Genomic DNA, 19,788 nt, shown 5'->3' on the forward strand with positions numbered 1-19,788 from the left:
ATGTTATTTAATAAGAAATGACTGAGGAAAGAAGCCTTCCCTAACCTCTGTAACTACCAGGTCTTCTTGTCAGAAATATAGTTGAAATTAACTGGAGCAAAAGTCAATGCACAAGCGGCTGAAAGAACATGAAAAGTCAAAATCTCCTTGACACACAGCTTTTACACTATAATGGGAAAAATATTTAACATTTAAACTACTACCAGATTGAATTCTCAGCTCATTTATGTATACAACACTAGAAACCAGGGATTCTGGACTTTGCTGTATAGGTGTTATAAAACATCAAAATTTAATTAGGCATTCACCACCTTAAACTAACATCTTTCTCTTCACTGATACAGAGTAAGGAGCACCAGCTATTAATGCATAACCATACCTTCCATTTCATAAATCAACTTCTTGATGACAGCCTCTTCTTATTCATGTATCTGTTTATTGTAATATAGGTTTTGCACAGCTCAACTATTAAATACTAAAAATGAAGTGCAATAAAAACTGACACAAATTAAAGAAACTGCAGCATCTAATCTGTCTTCACCTTCTTCTGAACAAATGTCTATAATTCCTGATTAATGCTTTCTGACATCTTGTGCATTGCAAATTTATGTCAATTTAACATTTCAGTGACTAAGATAGTTTATAAGTCAATTAAACATTCAATAAAAAAAATCACTATCTCTCAGATCCTTGCAGATGTTACATGTGAGAAATTCAGGGGTGCTCACAGTTAAAAAGATAAAACTGCATGTAGACATTCTAAGTGGAATGAAAGTTGCACATTTGATTTAACAATCTCCCAACCCATCCCCATATTCTCTATCAATGTACATTACTAGGAGTTAGATTTTCTTACAGCTGCTGTTCTTGTAACTACAAAACTGAACAGTGTTTTTACTTGGATTTATTACTAATACTGAAACAAAGTTACAGTCTTACGATATGGCCATCTTCTAAGACAGGAGAACCCCATGTAGTTAGTTATGCTCCAGAAGAATGACATTCTACTGTGAGAATACAAATACTTGTTTTGATGTATTTTCAACCTAACAGCTGAAATAAAATCTTTCCAAATGAGAATCAGTATCACACTTTGAAATGACATACCTGACCCTGCTTTGAGTGCAAGGCTGGGCAAGATGACCTCCTGAGCTTCCTTACAACCTCAATTATTCTCATGTTTATCAATTCATTAGAGTTGTGAACTCCTGATACATAATTCAATCAAACTTTCTCAAGTTTAGCAATAAAACTTTGAAACAAACACCAGTTATTTCAAGCACTCGAATCGACTCCCATTGCTCATGAGATGGCAAGGCATACACTCAGTGGCAGTTTACACATTGCCAAGAATTTTTTCACTCAACAATGGTGAGACAATATAATACAGGGTGAGATCCATTTTATCATGTTAGATAAAACACATCACTTTCTGGGAGTCTCTCTCTCTCCCAGCCAACTATAAGGGAGTCTAATACAAGTATTTTATATTGGACAATGAACTTTGAGACACCCAGCAGGATTAAGCAGGTTCCAACGCACATTAACAAACAATTTAATTGATACGCTATCCTTGAATTTTGTGCATATTTTCTAGCTGCATTACCAACAGATGAGTAGTGAATTGAGAATAATTCAGTACTGACACCCTGCAGCCCCCAACTCAGGAACAATTATTAAAAAATGACCCTGTTTCAGCACTTTACTCAAAACCTTGTGAAGGTAGCAGAAATTGTACCACTAACTTCACTGATCTGAATCATGCTTTTACAGTAATGGCCACAAAAAAGGATGTCTGAGGTATTGCAACACTTCAGGTTATGCCATCAAACTCCCTAGAATCTAGAGCCCTGAACAGACACATGGATCCTCTACACATTTTATGGGAAGGAATACTTAAGGACATATCTTCTATACAGGACAGGAAGTCAACAAAAACCTTCAGGTGGAATTGTCATTTTCTTTTTTCAAGGGTGAATGATGTAAATACTTCCAGTCTCTAAGAATATCTTTCATTTGAGCACAGAAGTACAGGCCAAAAGAAAAAATGATGCTCTTGAAATACCAGTACAATACTTCTCTAAATCAACACTGACCCAGAACAGCATTAGAAACCACTGTCAGGGTAAGAGAAAACTGACAGAAACACCTGAAGCACAAAACTGCATTGAAATTTTACAAATTTTACCTCCAGCTCTGCATTCACTCCAAAGCCTCTACCGTGTGGACTTATCACTAAGTGGTATGAAATTCAATACTAATACAAGAAGGCAAATCCTATATTGTACATATTCTGCTGTATGTGAATAGTGAGAAATTTCTCATCTGGGGCAGCCTGAAAAATCAGCTTAATTCTTCTGAAAGACCACCTATTGCACTTCAAAAAGCCACAATAATTGTCTTTTAAAATCAAAGGTAAACACTGTGCATACACAAGAACAATGCAAATGCAAATTTTGGGGACAGAAATTCGTCTTTTAAAAATTTCACTGACAAAGTCTGTATCTGCTTGTGTAGGTAGAATAACAAGTCACATAGTTTTTTTCAATTAACTGTACATTTAATATTCTTTTTTTGTTAAAGAGGTCATGGATGGCAGCAGAGAGGAAAACTGCTGGCTGTGTTTCAGATAAAAGAAAGATGAAGCTGATTTGTTTCCAGGACTGAATGGGGAATCTTGGTTTAAAAAGCCTTCTCTCATGTAGTTTGGGGAGAGGAATAGCAAGAAGGGAGGCTGCTGCACTGGTGCTGGCTGGGAGACTCTACGGAGGAAAAGAGAGTTTGTCTAAAGTAGGACACAGGGTCCATAGTGCAGGCTCAGGTGACCCACAGAAAGCTTCCTAGAAGCCCAGAGGACTGTGTGGAAGGTGTCTGAATCAGAAAGCCACTGAAGGTTGCTGGAGCATACTGCAAGGAAAGAATTCATCCTGCAGAGATGGTGTTTACAGGACACAGGTTTATTTTTAAGCCTTTCTGCCATGCCCAGCTGATCCAAGTTTCTCCTATTTAAAGAAAATAAAGCTTATTCTAAGTTGGCAATTTTCTGACATCATTCCAATGAAGTATGGCTTTAAAGAATAAAAGTCTGCAGGTGCGCTTACTGTAGGGAAGGTGGTGGGACAGCTCTGGCGTGAGGCACCAGTCTGACTGGCATCCTGCCGTGGCACTGCCAGAAGCAGCAGGTCTGCAAGGTAATGCTTAAGTTAAAAATTACATTCCTGGAGGAGGAAGAATAATGCCATATCCTCAGATTAAGTCCTCTATGTAGTGCTGAGGGATGCAGAAGGGTGGGTTTGTTATTCTCCTTCCCCTTCCTCCCCTCCCTTTTTTTTTCATGAGATGGAAAGATGAAGGAATATGAGGATGACATAACTGCACAGAGGTCATCAGCAAAGCTCTTGGAGGACCTGTGGGACAAATGTGATTTTCTTCTATCTAGTGAACCATCAAAAGTAAAAAATATGTGCTTTTTGGCTAACTCAGAAGCATCTAGTGGGGTTGCAGGGAGAAGCTAATGGCCCCAAGGAGAAGCTTAGCAGAGACAGAACCTGCTTCAAGGAATAAAATGCAGACTTCCAAAATGCTTACAGAGCATGTGACAAGAAGCAGGAAGATGCTGGGGTACCAGAGGGACACAGGGGCAATATGCAGACTGCTGGAACCAAAGAAGAACGAAACAGGCAATATCAGTAGTAGGTCTTTTCCAGACACACAGCACCACTTCCCCCAGCTGTGGCAGTACTGGGAGAGAGAAAAGGCTGATAAACCTTCCCATGGGGTGCACTGTTGGGAAGCAACGTAGAGTGGGTGCTATTACATGCAGACGAGGGTTCTGAAAGGCAAGTGGAACATGAATGTGGTCTGACCATGACCAGGAACACATCTGGGTGGCATGCCTGAGGAGGGAAAACCACGTGCTGGTGACAGTACTACGTAGGCCAGGTTCACCATTTCTTTGAGTGCAGTTTAGTTTTGAGATGGAGAAAGATGAGCATGCCTGCTGTTTCAGCCTGGGGACACAGGCCACAATGCAAAAGTGATGGAGAAGAAGAAAAAAGAGGGTCCTTTTAAGGACATGGACCATGCCTGAAATCAAATCCAGGAAGAAGACCTCCCTATAAATAAAGAAAATGCTGTTATGGGGATGGCTCAGATAAATTGTAAGAGAAGCTTGGCACCAGCCTTTAGCAATATATCAACACACTTGATTTGTGTGAAAAACAAAACATATTGGTCAACCCAATGAAGTCTAGAAAGAAACCTCTGGCCATTTAGGAACGGAGTCTTTTTGTTTGTTTTGTAGTTCGGTACAGGTGAGTGGATTTTAGCAAGCTTTCTGATATATTTGCCAGATGCCTCAACACTGATTTATGGGCTGCTTGGCAGCAGCAGTAAGAAATACTTCATTCTCTGGCACATATCAGTAAAATTTTTGTCAGCCAGGAATGGAATCACAGCACCACTGAAAAGAAAGCTTTATAGATGCATTAAAAAAATCCAACCAACTCAATTCTACTTACGTAATTTTACTATACACACAATTGGAAAATTCACCTTTAAAAAAGGTTATATTAAGGGGGAAATTCCAGTTTGTGAGATAGAGTTTGTCACCACAAGAATATGATGCACCAACAAAAACTGCAAAGAGGAAAGATAAACAGAATGTTGATTCCGCTTAGGCCGAAAGATGTTTGAGTGACTAACCTGAAGAAGCCCCTTTTGAGTCCTCCTTTCCGTGACAAGAGCTAAGACATCACAGAATGTATGGAACAGCAGCGTTCACAAAAATAGACAACCTACAACATGAGTTGAACTTCTTCACTAACTCGAGTGTTTAGCATTTCTGAAAATCAGCTCTATATGCCCTGTTCACTAATAAATACTCAGGAACAAGTGAAATAATGACCATTGTTATGTTTCTTTGAAGTTCAATAATGAAAGCTGAAGAAATGAACATATAAAGATCACAGCTAAAATGGCTCAGGAATTATAGTCATAACTTCCCTGTCATATTGGCATGTTTAGACTGTTTTTAAACTGCAGCAAATGTGTATTGCAGTTATGAAGTCCAATTCCCCAGATTCACCCCATGAATAACTTAAATCTGAGCAGCACTGTACAGCTATTACAAGTTGGCTACATAAATACATTTATTAGGTAATTATTTTCAATAGATTTTTTCCACCTTTTTATACCACATGTTCTTCAATAATTTAATAAAATATTAAAATGCTGGGGTTGTGCAAGCTTATTATCTATAATTGGCCCAGTATTTTGAACGGCACATCACAGTAAGACAGCTCCATTTCACAAGTATAGTCTTACTTTCCTAAATGAAATGTGCAGATATGAGAAGGAAAAAAACCTTTCAATTAAAAAATAATAATCAGAGCACAGAAAATGCAACCATATATAGTCTAATTCATGGCATTACAAACAATGTTTATATTCTGTAAATTCAACTGTACGGAGTTTTTTGTGATGTCAATAAATAGAGAGAAGAGATTATAGAAGATAACTCAGTATGAATGTGGTCTGTGAACCCTGTAGAGGAAGTTCTACAAATAAAGGAATAAGATAGACTATGACATGCTGTAGACAGAATGTGGGGGTGGAATCATGAGTGGAAAAAAAAAGGTGTTATTAATCCAGATTTGATGGCCTGATATACTTGTTTCAGCAGTAATTTCTACTTTAAAATTCCTAGAAAACAACAAAAAAACCCCACTAAGAACACATATGCAGCATCGTGCTCCGTGAAAGCTGAATGCAGTACATAGAACAAAATTAATTTCATGCCAATTTCACCAACTATAACACAAGCCAAAGCTGCAAGAAGCACACTAGTCTTGCAGGTAAAGCATCAGTCTTGTGTTCAATCCCTGGGCAATCACAGTAGGTTTACACTATTCACCAACCTCTACCTCTATTTGCTTTACAACATTTTGTTAATGAAGTCTCTTTAGTTCATAAAATACATGAGACGAGCAATTGTCTTGTTTTAAGGACTTGCAGAGCATTCCTGCAATGAAGCACTAACCCTGAGATAGCACTGGATACAAATAATCAAATACGACCAAGGTATCTACCTGTGGAATTCTGTAATTAAAAGCAGAGAAGTATGCTGTGATGCTAACAAATTAACAAGTAAGCAAAAATGAATAAAAAATATGCTCTTAATGTACAGCAGAAGCAGAAATAATTTTGTCATGACTGTTGAAATAGTTCAAAATCAAGGAAATGATTGTTTTAAAAGGTAGAAGATGCAAGATTTTCATGATCCACAGTGTCTGGATAAACGTCAACTAAAACAACTACAAACCCCAAGATGTGTGCTTACCATACCATCAGAATTAAGGGGCAACACTGATTCATGTAAACTATTGTCCTCTTCCTTAACTGCATACGTTTGTGAATCAAGCATCTCCCAGTTCTCTTTCTGGAGCTACCAATCTGCCCAGTAAATTCCTGGAACCATCTTAAAGTCTTTATGATTTGTCCCTTCATGACCCCAAGATTACTTGCAATAGATAACCTGAGGATCTGGAGTGGCTGCTCTTAGATCCTCGATCTGGAAGATGCAAGTGTTCCTGCTGGCCTAGGAATGAAGTGCTAAAGCAGACCAAAGCCATTGCTTTTCTTTTGGAGATTACAGTATGACAGATATGAAACACTGCATGATATTTAATTAATTTAACAATTCCTTGCAATAAAGCATTAAGCTGTCACATAAAATCTGAATATGACACATCAGAGAAAGAATTAAAGAAATTGTGCTAGAAATGTAAGAATAATTGTTTTCATTGTGCTCATTCTGCTGCAAACTGGAAAAAAAACCCAAACCCACACAACAGATAGATTGTTTGGAAAGAACATACCTATTAACTCCTTATTTCTGACATCTAAGGCCATGTTTCGTAAAGCTGTAGCAACTGCACATACCACCCGGTCATTGTCTATTCGAAGCAATTCCACCAGGATTGGCAATCCTTTTTCTTTGCGGACAGCAGCACGGATGTACACTGACCACTGTAAAAACACAAGGGAGACCATGAAGAAGAAAGTGAGAAATCCTCTACAGAAAACAAGGCATCTGAGGTTATAACAGATACAGAGTAAGGGATAACAGAAGTGAGAGGATGCAAACTCAAATAAGGGGAAATAATTGCATTTATAATGCTAGGCAACCAATTGATTTGGAAATCTGCACTCATTTTTTATGGTGGCAGAGAAATTAGATGATGAATTGCCTTTACTCTTAGGACACCTGGTTACATTTTTACAGCCCAAGTCTGCAGATGACTTTTTTTGCATCAGCATTTCCTATGCAACATCTAATAATACTTGTTCACTGCTAAAACAACTAAAATTATATTACAAAATATGTATTACAAAACATGTTCAATAGGTCTAAGTATTTCTTTGTTATTACCTTAAGAACTATTCAGTCTAAAAACATGAAAATGCTGTTACAACTTCTCTTCTGAATGTCAACTTGTTCAGAAGGAAAAATGAGGACAATTATATATCTGTTTTTGACAACTGCAGAGGTCCTAACCAGACAACTATTGTACATCGAGGAGTTAGAGATTCACATAGGAACTGACCTGAGGGAGGTGCTGGCCTGCACTGCTGTGCTGCATGTACCATGTGGCTGCAGGATAAACCCAGCTGCTGACTGTACTGGAGAAGCCTGTAGGCATCTCCCACTTGGCAGCTGGGCATGACATTACTGGCATGCCCTTGTCTTTATCTCAAAGTGAAACAGCATGTTCTCATGTGAACAACTTTTTTGTTTGACAGTAGAAATGATGAATAGGGTTGTTTACTTCTAAGAAAATACTCTAAGACTATCATTCCAGTGAACCTCTCCATGGATGAGATCTGCGCAGCATGCCATGACTAGGAGGTCCATCCAATGCTGCACAGCTTGGGGTTCCCTGAAGGAATGAAAGATTAACTATACTATCCTCTTCCATTCCACTGTCAGCTCCAGAAGTTGGAAAAAATGTAAACAAAACTGAACTGTGACCTTGTGATTTTAAAATCTATGAGTATTGCCAAATTCGAGATGTTTGGACACCTGCAGGATGTGCAGGTCTTCTCAGGACAGCCCATTTCAAAACAAGCCATCCACTATCCTTACTACATCCCGAACTCTTCTCTGGATCTTTCATAAAGTTCATATTCATGCTCCTCATACTGACAGTTGAAATAAATTTATTGAACCAGAGCTGCTCTCTTCTTTCAGTGCTATGGCATGGATGCTTATCCTGCCATGGTACCTGGAAGGTGAAGACAAAGTTCTGGAAGCCCTTAGCCTTTGAAATATTTCAAATATTTCAGAAACTAGGACGATAAGCCTTAGGATTTTCAGATCAGGATGACCCTTCTCTTTTGAAAAATCTTCCTTACAGAATAGTTCTATCATGCCTTAAAGAACAGTTACATTGCAATAGTGTTCCTCCACAAACAGAGAGTAAAAAAAAATCCCATGAAAACAAAGCATTAGAAAAAGGTAAGCACATTCACTGTCAGCAGACCATGCTCAACCTCTGTGTACCACTTGTACTTACCACAGCTGAAGCACTCACTTTAAAAGCCAGCATCTGTTTATACTATAGACAGGTGCCCCGAATGGCAAAAGCCAGAATGGAGACAGTCAAGGGCTGAAATGTTGCAATATCTGAAGTGCAAATACATTCCAGGTGATGTCGTTCAGGGGAAATTGGCCAAAAGGAAAAGAAATCGGCATTTAAAGAATATTATTTTACTATTTTCCCTCTGTAGTAACTATGCTAACAAAAGCCAGCTGGCTGGACTTTGCTGTAGATGAAACTGGTAACACGATAAGCTTTCAAGTCAGGTAAATGGGTCACGGGGTTCTCAGAATCACTGAGCACAGTAATGTAGCATGTCTAAAACACAGATATGCCATGATTTTCTGCAGCAAAGCAAATAGCTCTTAGGTGAGAGAAGTGGTAGCAGGATTCTTGACAGATCTTAATTCTATACTTTGCCCTCCAGTCTCTTCTCCAGAAGCAGCGTATAGGATGATCATCAGATAAAAAAACTGAAATACATCTTAAGGATCAGTAAGTTTGCTGAAAAAATACTTTCTTTCCCATACCTTGACTTCAGTGCTATGAAAGTACTAAATTAATCATTCTAAGCTTCCTGTTTTAATAACGTGTATTTACCCGCTAGTGAAACACGCTCTCACCTGCAGCTGGGTGTACCCAAAGCAATAGCTCTTTGCACATAAAAACTCCCATTGATGTATTTTCTACACGTCCCCCAGGGGAGGCCTCCACTGTGTCTGCTGTGATTATAAGGTGACTGCCGGAGTTCATGGTAAGCACTGAGACCACTTTGAGAAAGGGGAGAGCCTGTCTGGTTGAGGTGAGAGTTCAAGCTAGCACACAGTATATGGAAAGATGCTGATGTTCATTGCAAAAGTACATCATAGATGTAGTGCCTCCAATATGGATTGCATGGGGAATCAGTGGGGGTGTTTATTTAAAAAAAAAACCAACACCTTATGTGCATCTATTCAATATCAGAAAGAATCTAAAATGATCTTGTAGATTATTCATTCTGTTATAAAACACTCCATATTAGAACCTCAGTAAACAGTTTGCCTTTCATTTTTTTTAGTCAGCTAACAAGGGAAAACACAAGCACTTGTTTTAAGAAACCCAGGTTTAGAAAAGACTTCTTGGGTGTAGTGTTTCCATCATCCATTCAAAAAAAAAAAGTTTGAAAGAAACAAATTAAAAAATGTTCTTTTTTTGATCCTGGGGAGAGTAGAAGATGATGTAGGAGAAACACTGAACGAATTCAGCATGAAAAAAAGAGAAAATATAAACCTCCTTACTGAATATATGACACGCGAGCTTTCAGCATCTGTAACGAAGAAATTAATTTTCACTGCATATAAAAAATACAGCTCCAAAGTTTTCATAGGGGAAGAATACAGATATAATGTTTTACAGATGCACATATGCACACACATACATAAAACAATGGGAGAAAGGCAGAAAACTGGGTATGAAACTGCTCCTCTCCCCAGTGCATTCCTCCCCTCACAGCTCTCTTTTTCCAGAGGATGGCATCTGCTTTGGGAAAAGTTCACAGACTCCTCAATGTGTGATTTGCTATCATTTCATCTGCGTTTTCAAGTCATGCACCTTAGGCAGAAACACAGAAATGTCTATTAATTGTTTCAACAGTCTCTGGAGAACTTTTCATGTGGCAAGGGGTAAGAACTGTATATGTCTCTTTCCTTAAGCTGCCAATTAGAAAAAGTCTCTGCAAGCAATTACGCTGTGTGGATTTCAGGAACGCTGAAATTGAGATGCTTCAAAATGTCTATTTTATTCTTGAAGAGAATGGAAAAATTGATTTGCTCTTGCGTATACCGATGATCCTTTTGTTTGCCTAAAGCCATTGTGAAACGCGCCTGCATTTCCACATTGCAGGTCAATTGCTAATATGAGCTCACTGAAGTATAAAAGAGAAGAGATGAAAAATCATAAAAAAAGAAGAGACAAAGGGTTTGCTGCCTATCAGTAGGTAAATGAGGCACTCTGCCAATATACTTAATCATCCTGTTACTCCACAACTCTGTGGTAGTGTCAACGATCAAATAACTGTTCAGTTTGTAAAGAGCAAGGGCTCCTATGGGAACAGCAAATACTTTAGAGGGAATAAGGAGAAAAAAAATACAATAAAATCATTACTGTTGTATCAGATTGCGGCTAAATTATCAGAGACAAACCTAGGAGCCACAATCTGTCATGAATACTTTTTACAGATAATTGAATTTGGGGGGCATAACTACTATACCTCACTTTGAAGGTACCTAGTGCATCTCTGTGTCCACTTTCATTAGTAGCTCCCTTTTTATTTTTGTCATAGTAATTAAGCAGAAAAATAGAGTAAACTGGAAAATTATTTTTTAGTTTGTCATGGTTATTGTTATGAAGGACCCTTTCCAGAGCTGAATGCCTCTAGGGATTAAGATTACATTAGGCTGAAACCCAACAAAAGAGTAATTAATCTAGATGAAACCTTTTTTTTTCCAAAAAAAATAAAAAGCCTTTAAGGCAGCTAAGTCCTTTTAATGTTTCATATTGTTTTATTTATTCTTCTATGAAGCAGCATCACATGAAACAAAAACAAAGAAAGAAGACATTTCCAGCACAAAATGAAAAAGTAAAAACCCTATCAAAATAAACCCATAAAAAAATCACCATGAAATACCAACAACTGTATTCACTTGGTATTTTGAATGCATTCACTTTTCTGCCATTGACAACACTGTTATTAGAGTACCTCCAAGATATTTCACCATCACATACTTCAGTTTTGACTAGAATTTGCTTTGTATTGGTACAGTTCAAGACTGTGACTCAAAGACTATTGAGATACTGAATAGTAAAAGAAATTGCTGAGATATAAACTACAAAATGAAAGCCAAATCAGGGCAGCAAGCATGACAAAGCAAACTAACTTACGAACAGAACCAGGAAGATCAGAGACTTGGAATTTCCAAAGGGAAGCTTAGAAAGGGGCTGTCTGCCAGCAGCAGTGGAACAATAGACCATGGAAGAGAACTGCATGTTGAGTAATCAAGGATCAATGAGTAATCAAAGATCACTCTTCCTCTTTGATCATACTCAATGTGATACATGTGTCAGGAAAAAAGAGAGTATTTTTACATTTTTACATTTCACTTGGAAGATTACAGGTCTATTTTACTCAAGTAACGCTGCTGGGATCCCTGAGAACTCACCACCTGACAGAGAGAAAGGCTCTGAAATCTTTATTAATTTTTTGCAGTTTCTGAAGAGAGTGAGCACTTCCCGGGGACTTTCTGCTCCCTAACTGCAGTGTGTTGTTCTCAGAAATGATCCCATCTGGTAGGCCACCAGTAAGTTCTCCACATCTTTGTGCTTGGACAAGAGAAAAGTGTTAATAGGTTACTGTTCTCTTGCTCCATGACCTTAGCCAAGCTTAAAGAGACAAGAAAAAATCTGGTGGGCAAAGATATACAGGTAAATAAATAAGTAAGAAAAAACTAAAATGGTGTTGAAAGAAAGTATCTTAAATGTTTGAGAAAGGTAATGTTTGGAAGGAACTGCCCTTGCACCTCATCATTCTTGGTTCTGCAGTACAAGTATATACTGTGTATTCAAAATGATCTGAGAGCCGTTATAATGACTTTTCCGAATACTGTACCTAGTATCATTAAAGGCAGGCTTTGAGACCAAAGTGACACATCTCATGAGAAGCAAACTCATTTAGTAGGAGATCACTTTGAGCATGAATACACCATGAGCTACCATGCTCCCATTCCACAAACGGATGTCCACTCTAACCTCCTCAAGATGTCTGTGATATGGGTGTCTGCAGCAGCAGGTGTCACTTCTTGAATGTTGTCCTGTCCCTTTAATGTTGTCTTCCTTCCTATCAAGTCAATATGTTTCCCTGTATTAATTGATCTTGACTCATCTATGGGGGGTGGGGGGGTGAGTGGAGGAGGAGAGGGAATCCCACCCAGGTAAGAATATCTGACAGAAGAAAGCATTGGTTATTTAAAAAGTTTCCCTTTGTTGATTATGTGAGGTGTTACAAACAGACTTCTCCATTTTATCACATAAGGATTCATAATATTAACATTTTGGAGAAAATGAATATAAACCTTTTCACTGTAATCCAAAAAACTTTGTCCTGGAACAGATTGATGAAACTCCAAAGTGTTAATATGGAAATAACTAGAGTCATCAGAAAGTCTGGCAAGGAACCCACAATATGTCCTTGCCTGATAAATTGAGGAAGATTGATAACATAGATGTCTGCTGCATTAAACAATAATTACTCATTATCTGCAAGTATCTGGATGGTAAGGCGCTTGAAACTCTTTTCATACCACTCTTTGAAGTTGCTGCACTGACCTTGTGACTGAATCAGTCCCTTTTATGTTTTCAGTTTCCTTATCTAGTAAGTTACTTAATGAAGCTCTTGCTCCCATGAGAGTCAGATTTCTTTAGGATGGAATTAAGAAAATAAATGTAGTTGCTTGCCTCAGGACAAAGACTGAGATTGCATCTAGCTACCTCAAGAGATCAGGCCATGACCCATAAACCCCATTCACATGGGTAATGTACCTGTTGGGGACTGAAGGCAGGGACATTCAGTTGTCTAACTAAAGAGCCTTATCATCCCCTGCTGAATATGATCAAACATTGAAGGAAAAGGAAAGGAGGTAGAAAGAGCTAGCCAAGGAATGCTATGGCCTCACGTGATTGCAGGCCTTAAATAGAGCAGCACTTGTTCCTGATGGAAAGGAGCCCAAGGAGAATTAAGGAGGGGGGTCAGCAGAACTGCTACCTTGGACATCCAGAGGGCTGCCTTTGGCTTGTTCAGGAAACTGGCTGACAGAGCCCCTTGGGAGGCAGCCCTGTAGGGCAAAGGAGTCCATGAAGGCTGGACATTCTTCAACAAGGAAATCTTAAAGGCACTGGAACAGGTCAACCCCATAAGCCAAAAGATTAGCTGGCATGGAAGAAGATCAGCCTGGCTGAACAGAGAGCTATGGCTGGAACTGGGGGGGGGGGGGGGGGGCGGGAAAGAGAGTTTATGACCTTTGGGCAGGCAACTCAGGGGAACTACAAGGGTGTTGTGAGGTTATGCAGGAGGAGGAAAATTAGAAGGGGCAAAGCCCAACTAGAAATTAGTCCGGCTACTGCCATAAAAGACTATAAAAAAATGTTTCTTTTAAATACATTGTCAATGAAAGGAGAGCTAAAGAGAATCCCCATATTGTATTGGATGCAGGAGAAACATACCGACAAAGGATTAAAAAAGGCTGAAGTACTTAATGCCTTCTTTGTCTCAAAGTTAGTAGTAACACCAGTTGTTCTCATGGCACCCAGGCCCCTGAGCGCGAAGATGAGGACAGGGAGCAGCATGAAGCTCCCATAATTCAAGGGGAAATGGTGAGCGACCTGCTACACCACTTAAGCACACACAAGTCTATGGGGCCAGATGGGATCCACCCAAAGGCATTGAGGGAGCTGGCAGAGCAGCTCACCAAGCCACTCTCCATCATTTATCAGCAGTCCTGGCTAACCTAGGAGGTCCCAGTTGGCTGGAGGTCAGCAAATGTGACGCCCATCTACAAGAAAGGCAGGAAGGAGGATCCAGGGAACTACAGGCCTGTCAGCCTGACCCTGGTGCCAGGGAAGGGTATGGAGCAGATCAACCTGAGCACTGTCATGTGGCATGTGCAGGACAACCAGGTGATCAAGCTCAGCCAGCATGGGTTTACGAAAGGCAGGTCCTGCTTGATGAACCTGATCTCCTTCTGTGGCAAGATGACCCACCTAGTGGATGAGGGAAAGGCTGTGGATGTTGTCTACCTGGACCTTAGTAAAGCCTTTGACACCATCTCCCACAGCATTCTCCTGGAGAAAGTGGCTGCTCATGGCTTGGACGTGGTATGTTGTTCAGTCGGTAAAAGTACAGCTTCATGGCCGGACCTAAAGAGTGGTGGTGAATGGAGTAACATGCAGCCAGTGACTCGTCACAAGTGGTGTTCCCCAGGGCTCAGTATTGGGGCCAGTTTTGTTTAATATCTTAATCAATGATCTGGATGAGGGGATGGAGCGTACCCTCACTAACTTTGCAGATGACACCAAGTTGTGGGGGAGTGTTGATCTGCTGGAGGGCAGGAGGCTCTGCAGAGGGATCTGGACAGGCTGGACCGATGGGCTGAGAACAATGGTATGAGGTTCAACAAGGAGAAGTGCCAGGTCCTGCCCCTGGGTCACAACAACCCCATGCAATGCTACAGGCTTGGGGCAGAGTGGCTGCAAAGCTGCCTGGAGGCAAAGGCCCTGGGGGTGCTGGCTGACAGCTGGCTGAACATGAGCCAGCAGTGTGCCCAGGTGGCCAAGAAGGCCAACAGCACCCTGGCTGGTATCAGAAACTGTGTGGCCAGCAGGACAAGGGAAGTGACTGTCCCCCTGTACTGGGCACTGGTGAGGCTGCACCTCAAATACTGTGTTTGGTTTTGGGCCCCTCACTGCAAGAGGGATGTAGAGGTGCTGGAGTGTGTCCAGAGATGGGCAATGAAGCTGGTGAAGGGTCTGGGGCACAAGTCTTGTGAGGAGCGGCTGAGGGAACTGGGGTTGTTTAGCCTGGAGAAGAGGAGGCTCAGGGGGGACCTTAATGCTCTCCAGAGCTCCCTGAAAGGAGGCTGTGGGCAGGTGGAGGTTGGCCTCTTCTCCCAGGTAATGACAGGATGAGAGCAAATGGCCTCAAGTTGTGCCAGGGGAGGTTTAGATTGGATATTATGAAAAATTTCTTCATATAAATGGTTGTCAAGCATTGGAGCAGGCTGCCCAGGGAGGTGGTTGAGTGATCATCCCTGGAGGTATTTAAAAAATGACTAGATGTGCACTTAGGGACATGGTTTAGTGGTGGACTTGGCAGTGTCAGGTTAACAGCTGGACTTGATCTTAAGGGTCTTTTGTAACTTAAACAATTCTATGATTCCATGAACAGACACTTGGGAAAATTAAGCTGGCCATCCTGTCATTAAAGCAGATGAGGTAAGTTTGTAAAGCCTGAAAACTATCTGTGACAGAAGACTGGGCACCCAGAAGGGAGCAACCAAGGCCCAGAGACCCCGTGCTACCTGTTCTAATGTAAGCCATTGAGTTGCCAACAGAAACATAGTAAGGTTTTGTTTCTTGGTTTTAAAAGGTATGTACCAGCTATATAAGTTATGATAGTATTTTAAAACAAAACAGGGCCAATATGAATGAAGAAATTATTTTTAAGGGTTTGAGAAAACTAAGGAAATCCTACTTGTGGTGCCAACACTATGTTTTTAACTGCATGTAATAGCAAAGACAATACTGGAGGACCAGAGGCAATGGGAACAAACACACACAGGAGGTTTGCAGAACATCAGGAAATGCTTTTTCACTGCGAGGGTGACCAAGCACTGGCACAGTTCGCCCAGAGAGGTTCTGGAGTCTCCATCCTTGGAGACAGTCAAAAAAACATCTAGACATGGTTCTGGGCAACTGGCATTACAGAAATGTCTCTGGCAGATAAACAGACATCAGCCTAAACTTAGCTGTTAGAGACATATAGACAGACAGTAATATACAGATACCACAGTATCTCCTTTCTTCCTGAGAGGCAAATTTTGTTCAGAAGGGACATAACCTTGGATTCTTGACATCATTAACTCTAGGACATTTTGCATATAACTTTTTACATGCTCAGTATATTTGATGTATTAATAGCCTATTGAACAAGGTGAAAACTAAAAAGAACTCACCACTTTTATTCCCACCATCTAAGGAAAAATACTGATGCCAGACTACATATAAAAAGGTCTGTGCAGATTTCCTTTTACACTATGAGTCCTGTAATTTTATACCTTGTAATTTTTTTAATCCAAGGTATTAAAGTAAATAATGGTATGAGGTTGCAGAAAAGACTTCAGGTTTGACGTGTTACAGTGAAAGAAATTTCTTAATAAGCAGGGAAATATCTTTGGAATACAGCTGAGTGAGTCAGTAGACCTATTTTTATTTGTGCATTTTGGACAAACTTGATTAAACCCAAATTAAGTGGCAAAGAAAACCTAACAGGGCTCCCAGTGAAAGCTGATACCTAATGGTAAGCAAAGAGTCTCCACTGCTTCCAAAGGCATGTCTCAAGGCTTATTCCCTCAGGGAAAACTCCAGGTAAGCTTGATGAGGAGTGTATTTGCCTAGATTTTTATTTGATATTACTAAGTAGCTTTAAAATAGAAGTTAATAATAAGTATAATTAGAAAAAGTCTACTTTTGAGAAAAAAATGTATCTCAGAGTGGCAATGAAAGAAAGCAAAACCAAAATCAATAGCCATTGTTTTTTACACATTGCTTCTTCTGCCTGTAGGCAGTTTTGGATATGGTGAAATAACCCACGTTACGATTTGATGGGAGAAAATATTTTGGGAAGCAATGACTCCACTGAAACAGAAACCCACCCAGCCCCAGGTAGCAGCTGAATTCTGCAGAATGGGGCAGGTGTGTGCACATACAGTGCTGACAACCCGACCTGCAGGCTGTCAGGCTGCATGTGTACTTGGAGTGCGTACTGCCAATGGCCAGCAGCCCCGTCAGGAGGGGGACGTGCAGTGACCAACTGCTAGCATCACAGGCCACTGTGTAGAGCAGCCGTCAGACCTCAAACAAGGTGGTATCCTGGAAGCAACGTGGAAAACTGTCACATCTCCCCCAAAGGCTTACATATTACATACATTATATATAATGCTGTCTCCATATATATTGTTCCAGAAAGGCCATTCATATTTTCCACTGCATTGCATGCATCAAGTAAGGACATGAATAAAAATGAGAAAACCGAAGACACATGTACTTTTCCATGAAAGAAACAGGCCTGCTTCCTTCAGATTCCAATACCACTGTCCTCCCTATGTAACATCTTAGCGCAGAAGAGCGACATGAATGAACCTCCATATAAACCTGAAACAGCCTCTTCCAAAATGAGTTCTGCTTTGTAGATAAGCTGTCAATCTTTTCTTCAGAACCAGAATATACAGCAAATACAGAATATACAGCAAAGTCATAGATCACAGACATGATCTATCCCGGCTTAAAGTTTTGCACTGAAAATCCCCTTCCACATTTCTCAGATCAGAATCCTGTTTTAATGGTAAACTTTCACTTGGACCTGTTAATGTGTTTGTCACCAATACACTCCATTTTTGATTTGTTATAGATTGTCTTGGTTCTAATAATAATTGCACAGACCAAATGTTGTATTAGTCATTGTAAAAAAAAAAAAAAAAAAAAGGTTTATTTTGCAGATGGGTAATTGGGTAATATATGGTAAGACTTTGGTCCAGACTGTTTTATCTTGACGTAGCAAATAGATATGTATGACAAACTTTTTACTTTTTTGTTAGTATCTGGCTTTAGAAGGAATTCCTGCAACTGAAACAGTGCTAAAAATGTCCTACAGATTAAGATTTATTATATGCATGTGTTGATTTTTTGTGTATTTATCAATGAGAAACTATATTCCCTGAAATAATTAAAACTTTCAGCCTCTCACAGCTGTTAATCCTTAAAGCTATGTCCTGCTGCTTTCTTTTTGTGTTTGGAATTTTCAAAAGCAGTCTAGAGAATTTAGACACATATCATCTGTTAATTCTAGTGGCAGACATTTATCTAAATCCCCTAGACTATTTTTTATTTTTTTAAAAATTATTCAGGGTTCCTTTTATCTGCTCACTTTCTGTTCATAATGGCACTGGCTAAGCACTGCCTGTGTTAAAAGTGTTACCTCATGGTCATCAAAGAGGATTAAAAGGCTTTATATCAGAGGAACCAAAAGGATGAAACAGCTAGGAAAGAATTACTCTGAACTTCACCGTATTTTTTTTTCCAGCAGGGGCCGTACCTTTGAAAGTAGGTGAGCATGCCTGGTGCCTTGGCTGCCTCATATATTCTGGGATTTTTCTGGCAGTAAAATAATGCTAATTGGGGAAAACCCCCACAATTGCTTTTGTTATTAATAGCAATATTATTTATTTTCATGTAGTTTGTTCTTTTTCTTTTTCAGTCCATCATAGAAGTTCTTCTTGAAATACTTTAAGTGGAAAAAAAAAATAAATTCCCATTCTTTATACTATTTCTTGGAGGAGCTAAAAAAATGAACATGTCTTTTAGGAACAGCCTCTTCTTTTAAGAGTTTTCTACCTTTTATTTCAGTCATTTTATATCCAGAAGACTGCAGCAGTGGAAAAGAGGTCAAAAGGTGGAAACATCAATGCTTATGTAATCCCCAAAGAGGATTATTCCCCTCACAAAAATGGCTAGTATGACATGTGAAATTAAGGATATTCATTCCGTGTCTGCACATCACTTGTAATGAAATTGGTGAATCTTTAGAAAAATAGAGGAACACAAGAACAACTGAGCTTTTCCAGTGGTATCAGCACAGAAAGTATTAAAGTTCAAATCAGTTTTTCTAATGTGGCACTTGCCAAAGAGCTCTGCGGAGCCTTCCTGCCCCTCCCTGTATACTTCTGCCAACTAAAAAATGACAGGTACACAGGTTTATTAGAAATGGGAGAAGGGGCATCACTTGGATTTTAGCACTCTATTGGTCCTGGCAAATATGCACACATTGTTTTCTCATTTGGACCAGGGCTACACCCATTCCCAGAGGCACAAAATACATTTATCATGTTTCTGTGCCAGGATTACACAATCTGATGTGGTCCGCAATACAAGAACAAAAGAAGTATAATGATTTTCAAGCACAGCGTATACATAGCACTTTGCAGGAAAAAAAATCACTGGACAGATACTTGGTTACTCATTTCATATGTCACTCTGAGCGTAACAGTCAAAGGCTAGTAAGTCTGGAGGAACACAGTGTTGAAAAAACCCCATGTGTCTCTGAAGATCTACTGAATGTGCCAACTCAACTTCCACTAAAACTTTACAGGGGAAAATACCAAATTTATTAGCATCAGGGCTAACATTTCAAAATTAATGTCTAATTAAATTGGTATATACATATCATATACCAATGCCCAGCTGCTTCAAAGCAAACAGGATACCTTCTGAGACATAACTTTGGTAACTGCATTTTGCCATATGTGTGTGTTTTCATAGTAAATGAGAAGAATTCCCACCGAAAGTTAACTTAAAATCAATGCATTATATTTATACAATAGGGTTA

At 39.6% G+C, this 19,788-nt stretch overlaps 1 protein-coding gene across 7 annotated transcripts in view; it reads right to left on the reverse strand.

The window, feature by feature from the left end:
* CTNND2 (catenin delta 2) overlaps positions 1–19,788 on the reverse strand; it is a 681,093-nt gene that overhangs the window by 67,351 nt on the left and 593,954 nt on the right. For all 7 annotated transcript variants that reach the window (XM_056332605.1, XM_056332606.1, XM_056332603.1 and 4 more), the window contains one exon: positions 6,879–7,029. In XM_056332605.1, the coding sequence (XP_056188580.1) occupies positions 6,879–7,029 (151 nt within the window). The remainder of the gene's footprint in view (positions 1–6,878; positions 7,030–19,788) is intronic.

The sequence above is a fragment of the Falco biarmicus genome, chromosome 3 (assembly GCF_023638135.1).
Source record: "Falco biarmicus isolate bFalBia1 chromosome 3, bFalBia1.pri, whole genome shotgun sequence".
Classification (NCBI taxonomy): Eukaryota; Metazoa; Chordata; class Aves; order Falconiformes; family Falconidae; genus Falco; species Falco biarmicus.